This window comes from Dipodomys spectabilis, unplaced genomic scaffold (genome assembly GCF_019054845.1).
Source record: "Dipodomys spectabilis isolate Male_0828 unplaced genomic scaffold, ASM1905484v1 ptg000066l, whole genome shotgun sequence".
Taxonomy (NCBI): domain Eukaryota; kingdom Metazoa; phylum Chordata; class Mammalia; order Rodentia; family Heteromyidae; genus Dipodomys; species Dipodomys spectabilis.
The window spans coordinates 4,984,903-5,003,443 of record NW_024870743.1 but is presented as its reverse complement, the minus strand read 5'-3'; the positions used below and the strand labels follow the sequence as shown (position 1 = coordinate 5,003,443).

Below are 18,541 nucleotides of genomic sequence, written 5' to 3'. Positions count from 1 at the left end.
CACTTTTGGCCGCTGATACCCTCTGGGCTTGCTGGCCCCACTGTCAGCATAGACCTGGCCAGGCCAAGGGAATCTGCAGGTGAAACTACCGCACATGAGGCCCAGATGGGGCTGCTCCTGGGGCTCCCTGCCCCCCTCTCATAGCCCCCTCCCAAAGGAGAGCCCGATCCTGGTACCCTGAGCCCTTCAAGTCACCCCAGCCCTGGTCAAGCCTCCAATCCAGCTGCCCTGAGCTCTTTTGAATCTTTGCCCTCAGACCCTCATGGTGGTCTGTGGCCTGTGCCCGGGTGACAGGATGTAGCAGAGCACAGGCCCCAGGACGGGTGCCTGTGACCCGTCAGCTGGAGCATGGGGACTTCCTTGGGCTCATTTCCTTCTCCCTGGCAGGGTGTGGTACAAAAGCACTGCTGGAGAGCCAGGTGTGGTGGCTCACGCCTGCCATCCCAGCTACTCAGGAGGCTGAGATATGAGGATTACCGTTCAAAGCCAGCCTGGGCGGGAAACACTGTGAAAATCTTATCTTCAAGCTGGGAAGTTGGCTCAGTGGTAGAGTGCTTGCATTGAAAATCTTATTTCCAATAAACCACTAGAAAACTGGAAGTGGTACTGTGGCTTAAATGGTACTCACCTTGAGCTGAAGAGCTGAGGCCCAGAGCTCAGCACTCAGGCCCAGAGTTCAAGCCCCATGACATACACACACACACACACACACACACACACACACACACACACACACGCATTCATGGACACAGTCCTGCCGCACCCTAGCACCTCTGGTGCCTCCAGCCTCTGGTCCTCACTGAGGAACGGCGAGGTGGGGGTGGGGGGCTCCTCACTCCTTCTAGGGTAGCACACACGCCTTCCAGAAGCCTCAGTTGTGCAAGGGCCATCCACAAGCCATTCCCTGCCGCGAAAGGAAGAAATCTGGGGCTTCCCACAGGTGGGGCCCCGGAAGGGTAGGGCCTGGGAGGCAAAAAAACAAAACAAAACGGGGCCGTGGCAAAACCCAGCAGAAGTGCTGTGACTTGCTGGGGCAGAGGGAGTCAGCAGAAGCCGGGGAGAAAAGCAGCAGGGAGGTGCTTTTCCCTGGGTAGATGGGAGGCTCTGCTGCACCTAGAACCTGGCCCAAGCGACCACCCAAGGCACTGCTGGCTCAGCACGCCCCGCACCCACAGGAGGCACCAGCAGAGGGGTATAATGCAGGTTACTCAGGAGGCTGGGGTCGGAGGATGGCAAATACGAGGATGAGCAACTATGGAGATGAGCCAGAGGATAAACCTTTTGCCCTTCAGATTCCCGATGGCTCAGGGGGAGAGATGCCTCTGCGCCAGTCGCTCACACAGCAATTACCAGTGACACCGTCTTCAGGACAGCTTCAGTTTGGGCATCTCCTCTTTTTATTTTTGTGGGTCGTGGGGCTTGAACTCTGGGCCTGGGCGCTGTCCCTCAGCTCTTCAGCTCAAGGCTAGCGCTCTACCTCTTGAGCCATAGTGCCACTTCCGGTTTTCTAGTGGTTTATTGGAGATCAGAGTCTCATGGACTTTTCTGCCCGGGCTGGCTTTGAACTGCGATCCTCAGATCTCAGCCTCCTGAGTAGCTAGGATTATAGGTGTGAGCCACCAGCACCCAGCTTTTTTTTTTTTCTTTTCTAGTCCTGGGGCTTGAGCTCAGGCCCTGGGCACTGTCCCTGAGCTTCTTTTGCTCAAGCCTAGCATTCTACCATTTGAGCCACAGCACCACTTCCAGCCTTTTCTGTTTATGTGGTACTGAGAAATGGAACCTGGGGTTTCATGCATGCACTCTACCACTATGCCACATTCTTATGCTGGTACTAGGGCTTGAACTCAGGGCTTGGGAGTTCTCCTTAAGCTCTTTTGCTCAAGGCTGGTGCTCTATCACTTGAGCCATAGCTCCACTTTGGGCTTTCTGCTGGCTAATTTGAACCTCAATGCTCAGATCTCAGCCTCCTGAGTAGCAATGACAGGTATGAGCCACCAGCATTCAGCTGCATTCTTGACTTGAACCTACCGGCAAAAAGCTAGGCTGTAGGAAGCAGATACCGCCCAGCCATCAAAGGAGCCGCTGGAGAATCATCGGCATCCCTGCCACATCCTGTGTAGCTGCTCACCTGCCACCAGCCCCTCCTTGGCTCCAGGAGGCCCTGGACCAGTTTCTACCCTTTCGCCCGCTGTCTGGCTCCTTCCCAGTGAGCCACACCAGGGCTGGGGCAAGGTGTGGTCGTGATGCAACCGCTCCTTTACAAAGCAAACACCCTGCAACCTCCACACACGCATGGGTGTCTGCCGCTTCCACAAGAGCCTTTCAGAGCCATCACCGCCACTGACGCCACCATTGCTCAGAGCAGGAGAGTCTCCCAGGAAGAGGCCTTCCCCGCCCTGGGCAATCTTCCGGATTATGGGCACGGGTGGCACACTTTCAGCCTTGGAGGGAGGATTAGATTTCTGGAAACACCCAAAACAAGTCCTGGGCAAGGCTAGCGTCCTGGTGAGTGATGGCGAGCCGGAACACTATTTTTGGTCAAACATCCAGCTGTGACGAGGTCCTGTGACTGGTCCCCAATTGTTCAGCTGTTCCAAGTTCCAGGACAGGTAGGAACCTAGTCCGCCTGCATCCTGGATACCATGAATCCTACTTCAGAGTCCACTCTTCCTATGCTTCTGGAGAAATCTGCTGAGGTAGAATATGACAATGGATGCCAAGCAAGGACACAAACACATTGTCCAGAAAGTTCTGTGTCAAATATGCCAACACTGGGTAAATGAACACATAACAATGTGTCTACTACTCCCTTTTATGTTACTTCTTTCCAATGAAGGTGATGCCTTACATTTGTGATCACTATACATTTTGTTGTTGTTGCCACTCCTCAGGGCACTGTCCCTGAGCTTCTTTTGCTCAAGGCCAGCACTCTACCACTTGAGCCAGAGCACCACTTCTGGCCTTTTCTGTGTATGTGGTACTAAGGAATTGAACCCAGGGCTTCATACATGCTAGGTAAGCACTCTACCACTAAGCCACATTCCCAGCCCTGTATGTTTTTAAACCCTTTCATGTAAATAAGAAATGCTGCTAAGCACTGGTGGCTATAATCCAGGTTACTCAGGAAGCTGGAATCTGAGGACTGCCATTCAAAGTCAGCCTAGGCAGAAAAGTATGAGACTCTTAACCCCAATTAACCAGCAAAAGGCTAGATGTTGGGCTGGGAATGTGGCTTAGTGGTAGAGTGCTTGCCTAGCATGCATGAATCCCTGGGTTCGATTTGTCAGTATCACATAAACATAAAAAATTGGAAGTGGTGCTGTGACTCAAGTGGTAGAGGGCTAGCTCTGAGTTCAAGCCCCAGGACTGGCAAAAAAATAAAATAAATTGCTGGAAGTGGCGGTGTAGCTCAAGTGGTAAGAGCACCAGCCTCAAGCAAACAAAAACGGAGAGTATGGAGTATGAGGCCCTGAGTTCAAGTCCCAGGACTGACCTTATCCCTACCCCCAAAAAATTCCACCTTCATCAGATACTCATCTGATGGTGTTAGAAGAGGCTGTCAATGGATTGATACAGGGCTTTATTCGATAAGATGAAGGTTCCTAGCATATGACTGTTGAAAACAAGGTTTTTTTCTCTTTTTTTTTTTTTTTTGTCGGTCACTGGGCTTGAACTCAGGGGCTGGGTGCTGTCACTAAGCTCAAGGCTAGTGCCCTACCACTGTAAGCCACAGTGCCACTTCTGATTTTCTCATAGTTCACTGGTGGTAAGAGTCTCATGGACTTTCAGATCTCAAGCCTCCTGAGCAGCTAGGATTACAGGCACGAGCCACCAGCTCCAGGTGATAACTTGAGTTTTCATTCAGCTCAACAACCGTAGTTTACAGACAGGGAGTCCCCGAGGAGGGACAGAGCCAGGGCTTCCTCATCAATCAGGGGCTGAGAGTCCCTAAAAAGCGAGAGAAGGTTCTGGAATGTAGATCGGATGACTACGGACACAGCTCTTAGTAGCAAGCCCAGTGTGACTTGGAGTGCTTCATTTACCCACTGTGTTTCTGCACCCCACACTCCTGGGCCTTGGGTTTCATCATTTAAAACGGTCCCATTGCCGGGGAGGGGGGCACGTGGCAAGCATTCCCACACTGAGCTCCCTCCTGCCCAGGGCTTTCTTCAAGGATGAAGCCTGTTGTAAATATGCTGAAAACAAAGCCCTGGGCTTTCACTAGGGACAGATTTAGTCACTGCCCCTGCCTGGGGACTCATAGAGAGGCCCTGGCGGAGCCCGAGCCTGCCCACAGCATGCCTGCCGCTGGCAGGCCTGTGATCCTTCCCACACTTGGCCCTGCTTTGCTGCACGGGTCATCAGGTGGCCTGCGCTCTGGGAAAACAAAAGGTGTCTTCCTGGAGAGCTCCCCCTCTCCCCATTCCTTCTCTCTCTCTCTCTCTCTTTTTGTCAGTGGTGGGGCTTGAACTCTGGGCCTAGATGCTATCACAGCTCTTCAGCTCTACCACTTGAGCCACAGTGCCATTTCTGGTTTTCTTGGAAATAAGAGTCTCTTGGAGTCCGATCTCAGCCTCCTGGGTAGCTAGGATAACAGGTGTGAGCCACGGGCGCACGGCTAAATTCTTCCTCTTTACCAATCCATGCAGTCCCCTATATGCTTCTGGCTGCCAGTTCATCCCGCTCCATCCTTCAGGAAGAACTGAGCTCGCTCAAGTGGAGACTGAAAGGGTCTGTCCCACCGATGCCAGGGGACCACGCGGAGGCAGCAGGCACAGGAGAAAGAGTATTACAAGGTTTATTAGAGGAGCCATATCTGCCCCATAGAGCACATGGCGGCCTTCACTATCTAGGCAGCAGGGTCTGGGGGGTAGGAAGTGAGGTAGATGGGAGCTCAGGTGGGTCTGGGCAGAGAGAGAGAGAGGAGCCCGCTGTATGGCAGGAACTGCAGGGCTGGGAGGAGCTCAGGTCTGGGTGATCCCAAGGTGGGCATAATGTTTACAGAGACTACTTACAAGGACTGTGGAAAACTTCAGACTCACTAGAAAAAGGTGCACAACCCATCTTTTTTCCTTTTTGTCGGTCGTCGGGCCTGAACTCTGGGCCCGGGCGCTGTCCCTCAGCTCTTCAGCTCAAGGCGAGCGCTCTACCACTTGAGCCCCAGCGCCACTTCCTACAACCCATCTTGATCTTTGACGCGCATCCTTATCTCTTACGCTCAGATTCTAGACTACAGCTCCCCCACTCACAGATACCCCGGCCTCCGGTTTTACGGAAGCCACACCTGCTCTGGGAAGACGGGGACCCTTCCTTCCTTCGCCCCTGTGCGCATGCGTTCCTCAAATCAGTAATCGCGGGCTGCGCCCAGCCTGGCAGTGGTGACCCAGGTCTATCCAGAGTCCGCAGATTCCTGAGGCCATCTGCTGTCCTTAGGAGGAGGCATGGGCCACAGCCCCCGGGGGGGGGGGGGCAGAGCTGGGAGCACTGAGCCCTGCTAGGGATCCCGCCCCCCCCCCCAGGACCAGGCCCGTCACCCCTTCTCCAAGACGCCCTAGGACTGTCCTTAAAGTCCACGGCGAAACCTGAAAGGGAAAACAAACTTCCACGTCCAGCTCCTGCCCGGGGGGACGGCCGAGGGCGGCCGGGGTGAGGGCCCCGTCCAGGGAGGCTGCAGATCGGGCACGGGGGCTGCGGGGCACGGATGAGCTGCACCCGCGGCCGGGCGGCCGGGCCGGGCAGCGCCCGCCGGGCCCCCCGGGGGAAGCCGGGCACCTGTCGGCTTCTCCCCGAGCCGGAGCGGTGTGGCGCGGTGAGACCGCTCCCCGGGGCCCGGCGTCGGCGGGCAGGTCGGGCCGCTGCGGCTCGGGTCCACGGGGCCCGGCGCCCCGCCCCCGGCTCGCGCTCCCGCCCCGGGGCGCCGAGCCCTCACTCGCAGGGAGAAAGGCCGCCTCGCACGCGCGGAGGCAGGCGCGGAGTCCCGGCAACCGCGGTCGCGGCCGGGCGCGCGCGCGCGGGCGCGTGCCGGGTCCCTCGCGGCCGGAAGTGCCCGCGGCGTGGTGCGCGTGCGCGGGGCCCGCCGCAGGGCGCGGCGCGAGGCCGGGCGGGACGGGGGCGGAGGGGGGGGGGCCGGAGCGCGGGCCAGGCGGGAGGGCACGCGCGGGGCGGGCGGTGTCCCGCCGCGTTGACGTTTTACTCGCCCGCCCCCCCTCCCCGCCCTTCTTCCCTCCCTCCCCCCTCCCTCCCTCCGCGCCCCGGGCCCCGGTTGGCAGTGCCGAGCCCCCGCCCCGCCCCTCCCCCAGGCCTCCCGGCCGGAACCGATCGCGGCTGGTTTGAGCTGGTGCGTCTCCATGACGACGCGCACGGCGTATAAGTAGCGGCGCGGCGCCGGTCCGGGCTTTGTCAGTCTCTGCTGCCGCCGCCGCCGGCCGCCCTCAGCCAGCAGCTCAGCGCCACCTCGGGCCGGCGTCTCCGGCGGGCGGGAGCGAGGCGGCTGACGGGCGCGGCGGCGGGCGGCCCGCGCTCCTCGGGCTCCGGCTTCGGCTCCGGCTCCGGCCCGGGCGGCGGCGGCGGCGTCTCCATGGGGCCGGTGCGCGGCGCGCGGGCGCTCTGAGGTGAGGGCGGGCGGCGCGCTGCGGGCGGGCGCCGCGACCACGTGTCCCCGCTCCGGACCGACCCGCGCCCGCGCCCGCCGGCCGGACACGTGGTCAGCGGAGGGCGGGTGGGGGGACGGAGCCCCGGGATCGTGACCTTGGGGGCCGCGTCCTGCGAGCTCGGGGTGGGAGGAGGTAGGGTGCCGGTCTGCACACGGGGGGTGCGGCCCGCGCTCGGCCGGTCTCCCCGGAACCCACCCGGGCCCCGGGGCCACGTCAGCGCCGGGCTTCCGCGCCGGAAGCCGTGGCGAGGCCCCGGCTGCTCCGGCCGCTATTTCCCGGGAGCCCAGCGGCGCGGGGCCGCGGCAGGTGCAGGGGAGCCGGCCGCCCCGCGCCGCCTCCGCCCGCCGCGCCCCCTGCCTCCGCGTCCCGAGGTGGGTGCGGGAGCGGAGCGGAGCCGGCCCGGGCGGGGAGCCGCCGGGGCCGCCGGGCGCGGCGCGGCCCTCGAGGGGAGCTAGCCGGCAGCCATGACGCGGAGCGCGCGGCCGGCGCCGCGGCGAGCCCGGCGGAGGGTTTCGAAAAGGGCCGACCGTGTCGAGGGTCCGGAACCCTGGGTGAAGTCGGGGGGCGCCCGGGCCCCCCACGAGTGCCTGGGGGAAAGACAAAGGACGTGGGGGGCTCGCTGGACTGGCACCCCGAAGGTGGCTCGACTGGGACTGACGGAGGAATTCCTCCCAAGTTGCTATCGAGTCGGCCGGGTCCCTTTGGAGGTTGCGGTCTCGGAAACCAGCTGCTGGCGTTCAAACGGACTTTCTGCAGAAACCGAAAGGGCGTCTTCAAGAGCGGCTCGCTGGTCTCTCTTTTTTCCAGAAAAAAAAAATATATATCTCAGTAGAGCTTTAAACGATACAAAGAAAGCAAAGTAACTCACGGGTGGTGGGTTTCAAAGGAGAAGAGGAAGAGGCTTTCTAAGCCTCGAAAATGTCTAACAAGACCTTACATAAAACAGCCCATTTGCCAGTCACTTGTAAATGGCCCTTGGCTGGTTCCCCTGGGCTGAGCCGGCAGCTTGGGAGGGGGACAGAGCCAAAAAGTCAGATTGGGTGGAGGCCTCAAGCCAGTTATGCCATGCATGGGTTGGATTGGTGGCAGGCCTGTCCCCATGGGCCTCTCATAGAGGGTCCCACGCCGGAGCAAACAGTGGCTCCGAACCATTGCCTGGCCTCTACCTGTGGGCTGCTGCCACTGAGAGGGGTTTCACAGAGGAAAAAAAAGACCCTGGTGGCACACCTGTAATCTCAGGAGGCTGAAATCTGAGGCTCGCAATTTCCAAGCCAGCTGGGCCAGAAAGTTCTTGAAACTTATCTCAGTTAATCTAGCCAAAAAAGCCCAAAGTGAATCTGTGTCTCAGATGGTAGAGCACTAGGAGCAAAAAAAAAGCCCAGGCACTAAGTTCAGGTCCCAGGACTGGCACCAGAAATGGGGTGAGGGGATGAGTAAGGTTTTGCTGCTCATAAGGTTAGCCAAAATGACCCCCATGTGCTCATCCTAGATGCCATGAACACAGGTTTGGGGCCTACAAGTAGGGACAGCTAGAATTCTCAGAAGTGCAGTTTGGTAGGCAACAGTGGTTAAAGAATAGTGATTTCTACTCAGTGAACAGCAACTAACAATACACTGTGTTGATTTGGAGATTTGCTTCTAAAAATACCTACACAGCTAGTACTAGCTCGTATAGTTGTTAGAAAATGTATGATCACTCAGTAATTCGATGCTTAGCTGCTTCTCTGCTGTTGGCCAAAAAAATATTGTGCATAAGACTAATGGTTGTGATGCTGGTAGTTTGTAAGGAACTGAAGAAGTTCTGAAAGACTGATAAGCCTTCATCCATCAAACTATGTTGAGAGAAGCCTCTGCACCCTGCATGATGCAGTATTCACGTACTCTGCAGGTGTTTTGCAGGCTGCTTTGAAGATAGACCACATTATGTATGGGATTTTTAGTGTGCTCCTTTGTAAACACTGGGTTTTCAATGCAGAGTTTTATGAGGTCACGTCACTCAATGCCCAGGAGTATGTGATTCCCACACCGTTGAGTGATCTACTTAAAATGTGGGCGCCTGACCTGCAGTCTCCCGTGGTGTGCTGTGTTAGTTACAAGGCCTGATGTTTCAGTCCAGTGAGATCCCCAGGTAGATAGCACGTTCATGGAGCAGCACTGCTCTACTGCTGCTTCTCTTGGAGAATTGCTTCTTCACTCCATGTGTTGGTGTTCCATGGAAGTTTTCAACTTGCCACTTGCTTGTTGCAGGTTCATTTGTTAAGAAGAGGCTTGGCTAGAGCGTCAGAGTGAACTTCTTCAGCTGCTTGGAGCTTACTGCATTTCAGAGGCACAGCCATGAGCCACTTTAATAAGGAAGAGGTTGACTGCCATATCCTTGATGAAGGCTTTACTGCCAAGGACATCCTGGACCAAAAAATTAATGAAGTTTCTTCTTCTGTAAGTTTGTGAGGCATGTGCTGTGCTGGCAGCAGTTGGCACACCTGGCTTGTGGGAAATACCAGTGTGGTCTTGGAAAGAAAATGTAGTGATGTAATAAAGCCTATGTGTCTTGTTTTTGGTTTTGTGCCAGTATTGGGATTTGAACTCAGAGCCTGTTACATTGTCCCTGGGGTTTGTGCTCTACTTCCAGCTTTTTTGGTGGTTAATTGGAAATGAGAGTCTCATGGACTTTTTTGCCTAAGCTGGCTTTTTGAACCACAGTCCCCAGATCTCAGCCTCCTGAACAGCTAGTATTATAGACTACTCACTAGTATTACAGACCACTCACTAGCACCCAGCCAGAACAGCCATGTGTTAGGGAATCTAGAGTTTAACTGGCTGTGGACTGCCCAGTGCTAATGGTGACCACAGGTCAGTGGCTATGATCTGATGGGTTCATTGAATGCTAGGAAGGAAAGGGAGAGAAGAAGCACCTGTTATGGCTGCATGACTGTTAACCTACCCGTATCCTTTATCATTGCAGGATGACAAGGATGCCTTTTATGTCGCAGACCTCGGAGACATTCTAAAGAAACACCTCAGATGGTTCAAAGCTCTTCCCCGAGTCACTCCCTTTTATGCAGTCAAATGTAATGACAGCAGAGCCATATTGAGCACCCTGGCCGCCGTCGGCACCGGCTTTGACTGTGCCAGCAAGGTAAGCAAAGAAAAGCAGGGTCTTTAGAGGTTTTTCTAGACTGATGGTCCTGTGTTGGTGGGGTGGTAAGAGTTGAGGAGGATGCCCAGGAGTTCCGTTGCCTCCTATTTATTGTGTTTACCAGGCCACACACACAGGAAGCCTGACACTGATGAGTCTTTTTTTCAGACTGAAATACAGTTGGTGCAGAGCCTGGGGGTGCCTTCCAACAGGATCATCTATGCAAACCCTTGTAAGCAAGTGTCTCAGATCAAGTACGCGGCCAGCAGCGGAGTCCAGATGATGACTTTCGACAGTGAAGTGGAGCTGATGAAAGTCGCCAGAGCACACCCAAAGGCAAAGTGAGTGCTCCTAGCACAGCGGCATGGGGCTCTAGGCACACAGCTGCCAATTTACAGCTCTGTGCCTGACAAAAGAGGTCAAACCTCAGCTGATGTTAAAAGCCACGTCAGCTCCAAATCCCGAGTGTCTAGCAGCAGTACTGGGGGCAATTTCTCTTGATTTTTGACCTTGGCTCTTCTCACTTCCAGGCTGGTTTTGCGGATTGCCACGGATGATTCCAAAGCAGTCTGTCGCCTCAGTGTTAAATTTGGTGCCACACTCAAAACCAGCAGACTTCTTTTGGAACGAGCAAAAGAGCTAAATATTGACGTTATTGGTGTCAGGTAAGATCTTGGCATACTTGGAGGTTAAGACAGTAAGCAATGTAGCCAGTTCTAGTGTCAGTCACATGAGGCTTGAACTCGGCCTGGGCGCTGTTCCTCAGCTCTTCAGCTCAAGGCTGTTGCTCTACCACGTGAGCCACAGCATCACTATCAGCTTTTTCTGTTTATGTGGTGCTGAGGAATTGAACCCAGGGCCTCATACTTGCGAGGCAAGCACTCTGCCACTGAGCACCTACCTCTTTGTTTGTTTGTTTGTTTTTTGTCATACCTGGGCACTGTCCTGAGCTTCTTTTGCTCAAAGTTAAGTGTTTTACCTTTTGAGCCACAGCGCTACTTCAGGCTTTTTCTGTGTGTGTGATACTGAGGAATGAAACCTAGGGCTTCATGCATGCTAGGCGAGCACTTTACCACTAAGCCACATTCCCAGCCCTCCTATTGGAATTTTGAGAAGCGTAAGACATGGTGTCTGGTTTTCTCACCTCAGCTTCCATGTGGGGAGTGGCTGCACTGATGCAGAGACCTTCGTGCAGGCTGTCTCTGATGCCCGCTGTGTCTTCGACATGGGGGTGAGTACACATGACCCGTTAGGATATCGGCTCCCAACCCCTGTTTTCCTGTTCCAGACATCTGGACCGCACTGCGGTTTCCACGCAGTTACTTGACTTGGGCTTTCTTCACTCTAGGCTGATGTTGGCTTCAGCATGCATCTGCTTGACATTGGTGGTGGCTTCCCTGGATCTGAGGATGTGAAGCTGAAATTTGAAGAGGTAAGACAAATAGGAAAAGTAATTGTTTGGTGTAACAGTGACTTCTGTCATAGTTACACCTACTTGATAGTATTTTCTTTTACCCTCTGTGGTTCTGGAATTTAAACTCATCTACTTACTAGAGGCCAGTGCCTTTACTGCTGAGCCATATCTCCAGCTTCAGTTTTTTTTGCCTGTGCCTGAACATCATCTGCTTATTTAGGCTTCCTAACAGATCTTGTCTAGCTGGGGTAACAGGTGTGGTACCATTCCTAGCCCTGAGTCAGTCCCCCTCTCTGTCCCCCCAACTCCCGGTCCGTTGTGGGGCTTGAACTCAGCCTGGGCGCTGTCCCTCAGCTCTTCAGCTCAAGGCTAGTGCTCTGCTACTTGAGCCACAGTGTCACTTCCGGTTTTCTGGTGGTTTATTGGAGATAAGAGTCTCCTGGACGCCCAGGCTGGCTTTGAGCCGCAATCCAGATCTCAGTCTCCTGAGTAGCTAGGATTACAGGCTTGACCCACCAGTGCCCAGCAAGAAGTCTTTGAGGTAGTGATTACACATTAGGAAATTATGCTACGCCTAGTGGTACAGTGCTTGCCTAGCATGCAGGAAGCCTGGGTTCGATCCCTTAGTACCACAAACTCAAAAAGCCAGAAGTGGTGCTGTGGCTCAAGTGGTAGAGTGCTAGCCTTGAGCAAAAGAAGTTCGACGAGGGCTGGGAAGGTGGCTCAGTGGTAGAGCGCTTGCCTTGCATGCCTGAGGCCCTGGGTTCGATTCCTCAGTACCACATAAGCAAAAAGGAAAAAGCCAGAAGTGGCGCTGTGGCTCAAGTGGTAGAGCGCTAGCCTTGAGCTGAAGAGCTGAGGGACAGCACCCAGGCCCAGAGTTCAGGTTTCACGACTGGACCAAAAAAAAAGAAGTTCGACGACAGTGCCCAGGCCCTGAGTTCAAGCCCCAGGACTGGCTAAATAAATAGATGGACACTGTTACAGTTGTGTGGCTTAGGCAGAGTTGAAAGTTGTTTTTTGTTTTGTTTTGTTTTTGGTGGGGGGGGGGGGCGGTTGTGGGGCTTGAACTCGGGCCTGGGCGTTGTCCCTGAGCCTATTTATTGTCAAGGCTCTACCCCTTTAGCCACAGCGCCATTTCTGGCTTTTGAGTGGTTAATTGGAAATCAGAGATTCATGGGGACTTTTTTTCTGCCAGAGCTGACTTTGAACCTCCATCCTCAGGTCTCAGCCTCCTTAAAGCTGGGATCACTGGCATGAACCAAGAGTGTCCAGCTGCAAAGCTCTTTCTAGATACCATATTGGCCTATATTTGCTAAACAAGGCTTCTTGGCGTGTGGACACTTGAGTGTAGTAGTTTATGCTGTACTGTTATTGGCTAAAAGCCTGCCCAGGACATGTGAAAGGGTAGAGATGGTACCAGGTGAGAAGCGAAGTGGGCACTAGAGCTATGCAGGCTGCTATCCAGGGAGATGTTTGCAGACCTGCAACCTTCCTTCCCCAGATGAATTCCTGTAATGAAAGGTTACTTTCTCCTGTGCATTAGATCACCAGCGTGATCAACCCAGCCCTGGACAAGTATTTCCCATCAGACTCTGGAGTGAAGATCATAGCAGAGCCGGGCAGATACTATGTTGCATCTGCTTTCACACTGGCAGTTAATATCATTGCCAAGAAAATCGTGTGGAAGGAGCAGAGTGGCTCTGACGGTATGTATGATGACTGGGAGAGGCGTGGCAAGGGTAACTAACTGGACGTTAGGGCAAATGTGGTAATGTGGATGAATCTGTTTCTCTAGATGAAGATGAGCTGAATGAGCAGACTTTTATGTATTACGTGAATGATGGCGTATATGGATCCTTCAACTGCATCCTTTATGATCATGCACATGTGAAGCCCCTGCTGCAGAAGAGACCCAAGCCCGATGAGAAGTACTACTCGGCCAGCATTTGGGGACCCACGTGTGATGGCCTTGATCGCATTGTTGAGCGCTGTGACCTGCCCGAGATGCACGTGGGTGACTGGATGCTCTTTGAGAACATGGGTGCCTACACCGTTGCCGCCGCTTCGACTTTCAATGGCTTCCAGAGGCCAACGATCCACTACGTGATGTCACGGCCCATGTGGTGAGTGAGGCCCAGCTGTAGAGCATTTGTCTGTGCCTGGGTTCAGTCCCCAGCACCATGCAAAAAGGCAGGGGTCACAGAAAGAGAAGAGGTACCTTATTGAATTTGTGCTTGCCCTTCCTTGTCTAATTGAGTAAGAAATCATTTATTTGCTTTGGATTGAGTTACATACAGGAAATTCCTTTGATTGTGCTGGTCTGTATTTCTTGTTTTTTTTCCCTAAGAAAAATAGAACTGAAAGCAATTTCTAGTGAATAGCTCATGCCTGTAATATTTAGAGTAATGTGAGCTTGTGTGTGGAGTTTCCTCGTTACCAGCACTTGCTTGAGAGATCTGTTCAGTTAGTTGATTGCTAATGGTGTAGAAACCAAGGAAAGAAGACTCTGGTGAATAATTGTTCTGAAAGACCGCCCCCCGGGGAGCGGCAGGGTTCTCAATGTACCTCTTCTTGTCTCAGGCAAGTCATGCAGCAAGTCCAGAAGCACGGCTTCCCGCCCGGCGTGGAGGAACAGGACGTCAGCACGCTGCCCCTGTCCTGCGCCCAAGAGAGCGGCTTGGAGCGGCGCCCGGCGGCCTGCACTTCTGCCAGTATCAATGTGTAGAAACTTCTTGTAGCTGTCAAGTGCAAGTGTAGCTTGAATTAAGGGATTTGGGGGGACCACTTAACTTAATTACTGCTAGTTTGAGCGTCTTTGTAAGAGTAGGGCTGGCACGGATGCAGCAATAACAGAAGACTTAGGGGGGGGGTCACACTTTCCTGTGTTCCTATGGAAACTATTTGCATATTGTTTTCTATGGATTTTTATTCACTTTTCCAACATGCTCTAAAGAGTGCCCCTCGGCTGCCCAGCAAGCGTTTGTAGCTTGTACAATGGCAGCGAGGGTCAGAAGCTTAGTGTTGGGACTTGTTTTGAAAATAAAGTATCTTGAAATAATGAGACACTGGACGAGTCGTGCGTCCATCAAAGTGTGCCTGTGCTGTGGGTTCGCTGGTCCCACCTACGTGGAGAGCAGCGGAGGGCGAGCGAGACAGCCATGTCCTGACTCGCGCAGCCACGGCAGCGCCGGCCGCTGGCCTGGGGTGGCCTGGCCAGTCGTCACCAGTTGCCATCAGTGAATGCGTTGTAGGGGCTTTACCTTCTCTGACCTCGATACTGGCCTGTGCGTGCTTTTGACTCAGCTTGTACCTTTGCTTTCCCAAAAGGTGGCCGACTCACACAGACTGCTGCTAATTCCAGCTTTTTGAACTCCTTGAGCCACCTTCCCAGCCCCCTATATGAAGTTTTTTTAAAGCAGCAAGGTGCCAGTGGCTCATGCCACCAGCTACTCAAGCTCAGTCCTTGAGTCTGAGAGCTAGTGGACAGTGCCCAGGCCCTGATGTGCAAACCCCCTCCCCCCCCCCCCCCACACACACACAATAACCACTGAGCATTGTGGAGTCTTGCAGCCCTACTAGAGGGACAGAAAGATGAAGTGGAGGGCTGGGAAGGTGGCTCAGTGACAGAATGCTTGCCTTGTATGCATGAGGCCCTGGGTTCTATCGCTCAGCACCACATACCTAGAAAAGCCAGGAGTGGCACTGTGGCTCAAGTGGTAGAGCGCTAGCCTTGAGCTGAAGAGCTGAGGGACAGCGCCCAGGCCCAGAGTTCAAGCCCCACAACCAACAAAAAAAAAGTGGAGGGTTCCTGCCCCCTGGAGGAGTCTGTCCTGGGGGGGGAGGGGCGGGGGGAGAGCATTCCCTCACCATGCAGTGCGACTTAAACAGGCTGCTGGCCAGTCCTGGTTGTTCCTTTGATTATGAAGACTCGGAGCTGTGGCGCAGCGCCATCACTGGAGATGGGCATGGTGGGAAGAAGAAAAGCTGTGGCAGCCACTGCAGCGTGCCCAGCGTGGCAGCGCCGCACGGGCCGGGCTTCTGCAGTGGGCTCACCTGTCATGAAGGAATGGCAGTGATGTTTATTCCGCAAGTCAGCTAGACACCGAACCCTGGGGAATGTAGGCCTCCATTTTAAAAAGATCCACAGGGTCCACTTGATAGGAGTTTACATTGAAAGGGCAGAAGTGTTCGCCCAGAAGGACTCTGGTGGCTTGGAGACCACCGCAGCTGACCGGAGGGGCTGGAAGCTTCCTAGCTAATCCCATCCTCCTGTCACTGTCCAGCACAGCTCCTGTCCAGCCTGGCCCAGCCACTGGGCCCAGTGTGTCCAGATGCTGGCAAAGCTACACATGGCCCGGGGACCTCTCCCTGCCCTTGAGTGTGGAGGTAGACAGTGGGCGTGGCTAGGGATGCCAGAGGCTACAGCTGGCCAGCCACTCTGTCCAGAGCTGCTCAGCCAATACCAGCACTGCCCTCCAAGCTCTTAGGTTCTCATTTGCAGGTGTGTGGAGGTAGCGCTTCTGCCCGCTTGCAGTACTAGAATGTCTACATCTAGGATATGAGGCTGGTGTAGCCCACCCAGGATACTGGTACGGACTCTGCCTGGGGGTGCTGGGGACCCCTGGCAGGCTCCTCTTCCACAGGCAGGGAGCCCATACCACCGTGACCTTGATAGCTCAAGGTCAAGTTTGCTGGACTTCACCTCAGACTAGATGGGGTAACTATTGGCAATGGGGTAATTGCCATGGATAAAAGTTTCCAATACGACGGATTGGAAGCATTTGAAATCAAAGGGACCAAAGGAAAATGGAGGCCGGGCGGTTCAAAGCCAGTCTGGGCAGGAAAATCTCTTATCTCTATAATTAACCACTAGAAAACTGGAAGTGGCACTGTGGCTCAAGCGGTAGAGCATTTGCCTTGAACTAAAGAGCTGAGGGACAGCGCCCAGGCCCAGGGTTCAAGTCCCATAACCGACAAGAAAAAAAGTGGGGGCGGGGGGAGAAAATGGCAGAACATATGGGAAAAACTCATTTCGTTCATAATGAACATCCATTAAGTAACATCCCACAGAGGGTGGGTGAGACATGCCCTGTTTCGCATGGCAGCACATACCTGTCCTCCCAGCTACTTGGGAGGTGAATGTAGGATTTTGTTTGTTTGTTTTTTGTTTTTGCCAGTCCTGGGGCCTGAGCTCTGGGCTTGGGCACCGTCCCTCAGCTCTTCAGCTCAAGGCTAGCGCTCTACCACTTGAGCCACAGCACCACTTCTGGCTTTTTTTTGCTTATGTGGTGCTGAGGAATCAAACCCAGGGCCTCATGCATGCAAGGCAAGCGCTCTACTACTGAGCCACCTGCCCAGCCCAATGTAGGATTGTTGTCTGAGGCCAATCCACAAAAACATAAGACTCTAGATGAAAAACTAAAGACGGAGATGGCAAAGTGGCTCAGTGGTAGAATGCTTGCTTGCCTTGCATGCATGAGCCCCTGGGTTCCATTCCTCAGCACCATATAAGCAGAAAAAGCCAGAAGTGGTGCTGTGGCTCAAGTGGTAGAGCGCTAACCTTGAGCTGAAGAGCTGAGGGACGGCGCCCAGGCCCAGAGCTCAGGCCCCAGGACTGACAAAAAACAAAAACAAAAAAAAACCCTAGAAGACAAAGTAGTGCTGTTGCCCAGTGATTCAACCCCCTGTACTGCCAAAACCAACAAAACTTTTTGTTGTTGGTCATGAGGCTTGAACTCTGCTTGGGCGCTGTTCCTCAGCTCTTCAGCTCAAGGTGAGCACTCTACTGCTTGAGCCACAGTGCCACTTCTGGTTTTCAGGTGGTTTATTGGAGATAAGAGTCTCACAGACTTTCCTGCCTGAGTTGGATTTGAACCACAGTCCTCAGATCTCAGCTTCCTGAGTAGCTAGGATTACAGGCATGAGCCACTGATGCCTGGCCCAACAAAACCCTTTTTGAACATGAAGCAATTTTTTTTTTTCCTTTTGTGAGTGTGTGTGCACATGAGTGCACACAAGTCCTGGGGCCTGGGCGCTGTCCCTGAGCTTTTTCACCCAAGACTAGCACTCTACCACTTGAGCGACAGCTCCACTTCCAGCTTTTTGGTGGTTACTTGGAAATTAGAGTCTCACAGATTTTCCTGCTTAGACTGTCCCTTTGAACTCTGATCCTCAGATCTCCAAAGAGGATTAGCTAGGATTATAGGCATGAGCTACTAGCACAGGCTGGCAAGCAAAGTTTTGACTTTCGATAGAAATTCCTTTTTTTCTTGCTTGTCAGACTGGCTAAGAGTTCTTAATATACTGAGGACAGGTATGATCAAACCACAGGTGGGAAATAAGGCATGATCTGGATTGGTAAACATGCTAATATGGAGAAAGTCACATTATCTTTGATCCAGCAATTCTAGGAATTTTTCTGAAACATTCTTCGAGACAACAAATTATGGCACTGTTTGTAGAAGAGTTGTTTAGAAGCGTCATCTACTTGAGAGGGTACGGATGACATTGCTGGCTTGTGATGGATCTTTCTGTAGCAATGGAATAGTGTCAGCCACTGTTTGAACTAGCAGGGTGAGGAAACGCGTGTGCATTCATCCTTAACACATGCTCAGAACATTTCTGGGAGAACTTACAAGAACCGGAGGCCTGGTGAGGAGAGCGGCCCAACCTGCGGTTCCACGGCCGTGCAGATGTGCTGGCTTCGCAGGGAGGCGGAGATGCGCAGGAGGACAGCTTGGCCACAAGTTCAACTTGTGGACATGGACGCAGCGTTCAAACCACGCCTGAGGACTCCATTATGCTGGTGTTCTTTCCTCCCCCTTGATCACGCTCTGAAAGCAGTGGAAGGAGTGGCCCGTGGGCTGGCTTAGGGAGGAACTGGCCAAGGCCTGGTTCTCATCTTTGCAGGGCTGGCTCATGCTAACCCAGCTCAAGAGATCAAACCCCAAGGACCAGAACATTTTGCTCCTGTGTCAGCCGATGGTCCTCCCTGCTGTCCCTAGAGAACATGTCTGCTCGGTCAGACCTGGAGGGGCAGATGTGGCCAGGGCACTACCCCGCACAGCCAGCCTGCGGCCACCAGAAGAATCACACGCTTTTTGCAGCCTTCCCCCTAGCTCTCTGACCACGCCTTTGCCTTCCTGTTGGGGCCCACCAGCATTTCCAGGCCTCACATGGGGTGTCCTGGGCTCAGGTGCTATGGTGGGGGCTGCACGGCCCTGCCTTCACGGGTTTCCTGTTATCCTGTGTGTGTGTGTCTCCTGGGGCTTGAACGTGGCTGGGCACTGTCCCTGAGCTTTTTTTGCTAGTGCTGTATCACTTGAGCCACAGCAC

The 18,541-nt window shown here is 54.1% G+C and overlaps 2 protein-coding genes and 1 non-coding gene across 3 annotated transcripts in view; 2 read left to right on the top strand and 1 right to left on the bottom strand.

Annotated features, from left to right (window-relative positions):
- The first annotated feature begins 6,560 nt into the window (after nucleotides 1-6,560).
- Nucleotides 6,561-14,269, top strand: Odc1 (ornithine decarboxylase 1). The gene is made up of 10 exons (XM_042680764.1): nucleotides 6,561-6,611; nucleotides 8,901-9,089; nucleotides 9,616-9,789; nucleotides 9,958-10,130; nucleotides 10,320-10,454; nucleotides 10,939-11,020; nucleotides 11,138-11,221; nucleotides 12,750-12,912; nucleotides 13,002-13,329; nucleotides 13,787-14,269. The coding sequence occupies exons 2-10, from the start codon at nucleotides 8,988-8,990 to the stop codon at nucleotides 13,929-13,931; spliced, it is 1,386 nt and encodes a 461-aa protein (XP_042536698.1). The 5' UTR covers nucleotides 6,561-6,611; nucleotides 8,901-8,987; the 3' UTR covers nucleotides 13,932-14,269.
- The window catches only part of Hpcal1 (hippocalcin like 1), a 91,521-nt gene continuing 79,862 nt past the window's right edge, over nucleotides 6,883-18,541 (bottom strand). Inside the window, exon 6 of the mRNA XM_042680766.1 lies at nucleotides 6,883-6,910. The gene's annotated coding sequence lies outside the window, so the exon portion shown is untranslated. The remainder of the gene's footprint in view (nucleotides 6,911-18,541) is intronic.
- On the top strand, nucleotides 7,721-7,855 carry LOC122108851. Its single transcript, XR_006147639.1, has one exon. It is a non-coding gene; the product is annotated as a small nucleolar RNA SNORA42/SNORA80 family (small nucleolar RNA).

Coding starts and splice junctions, on each gene's coding strand:
- Odc1 (XM_042680764.1), top strand. CDS start 8,988: ATGAGCCACTTTAATAAGGAAGAGGTTGACTGCCATATCCTTGATGAA. Junction 11,021..11,137: donor GCTGTGTCTTCGACATGGGG/GTGAGTACACAT, acceptor TCTTCACTCTAG/GCTGATGTTGGCTTCAGCAT. Junction 12,913..13,001: donor GGAGCAGAGTGGCTCTGACG/GTATGTATGATG, acceptor CTGTTTCTCTAG/ATGAAGATGAGCTGAATGAG.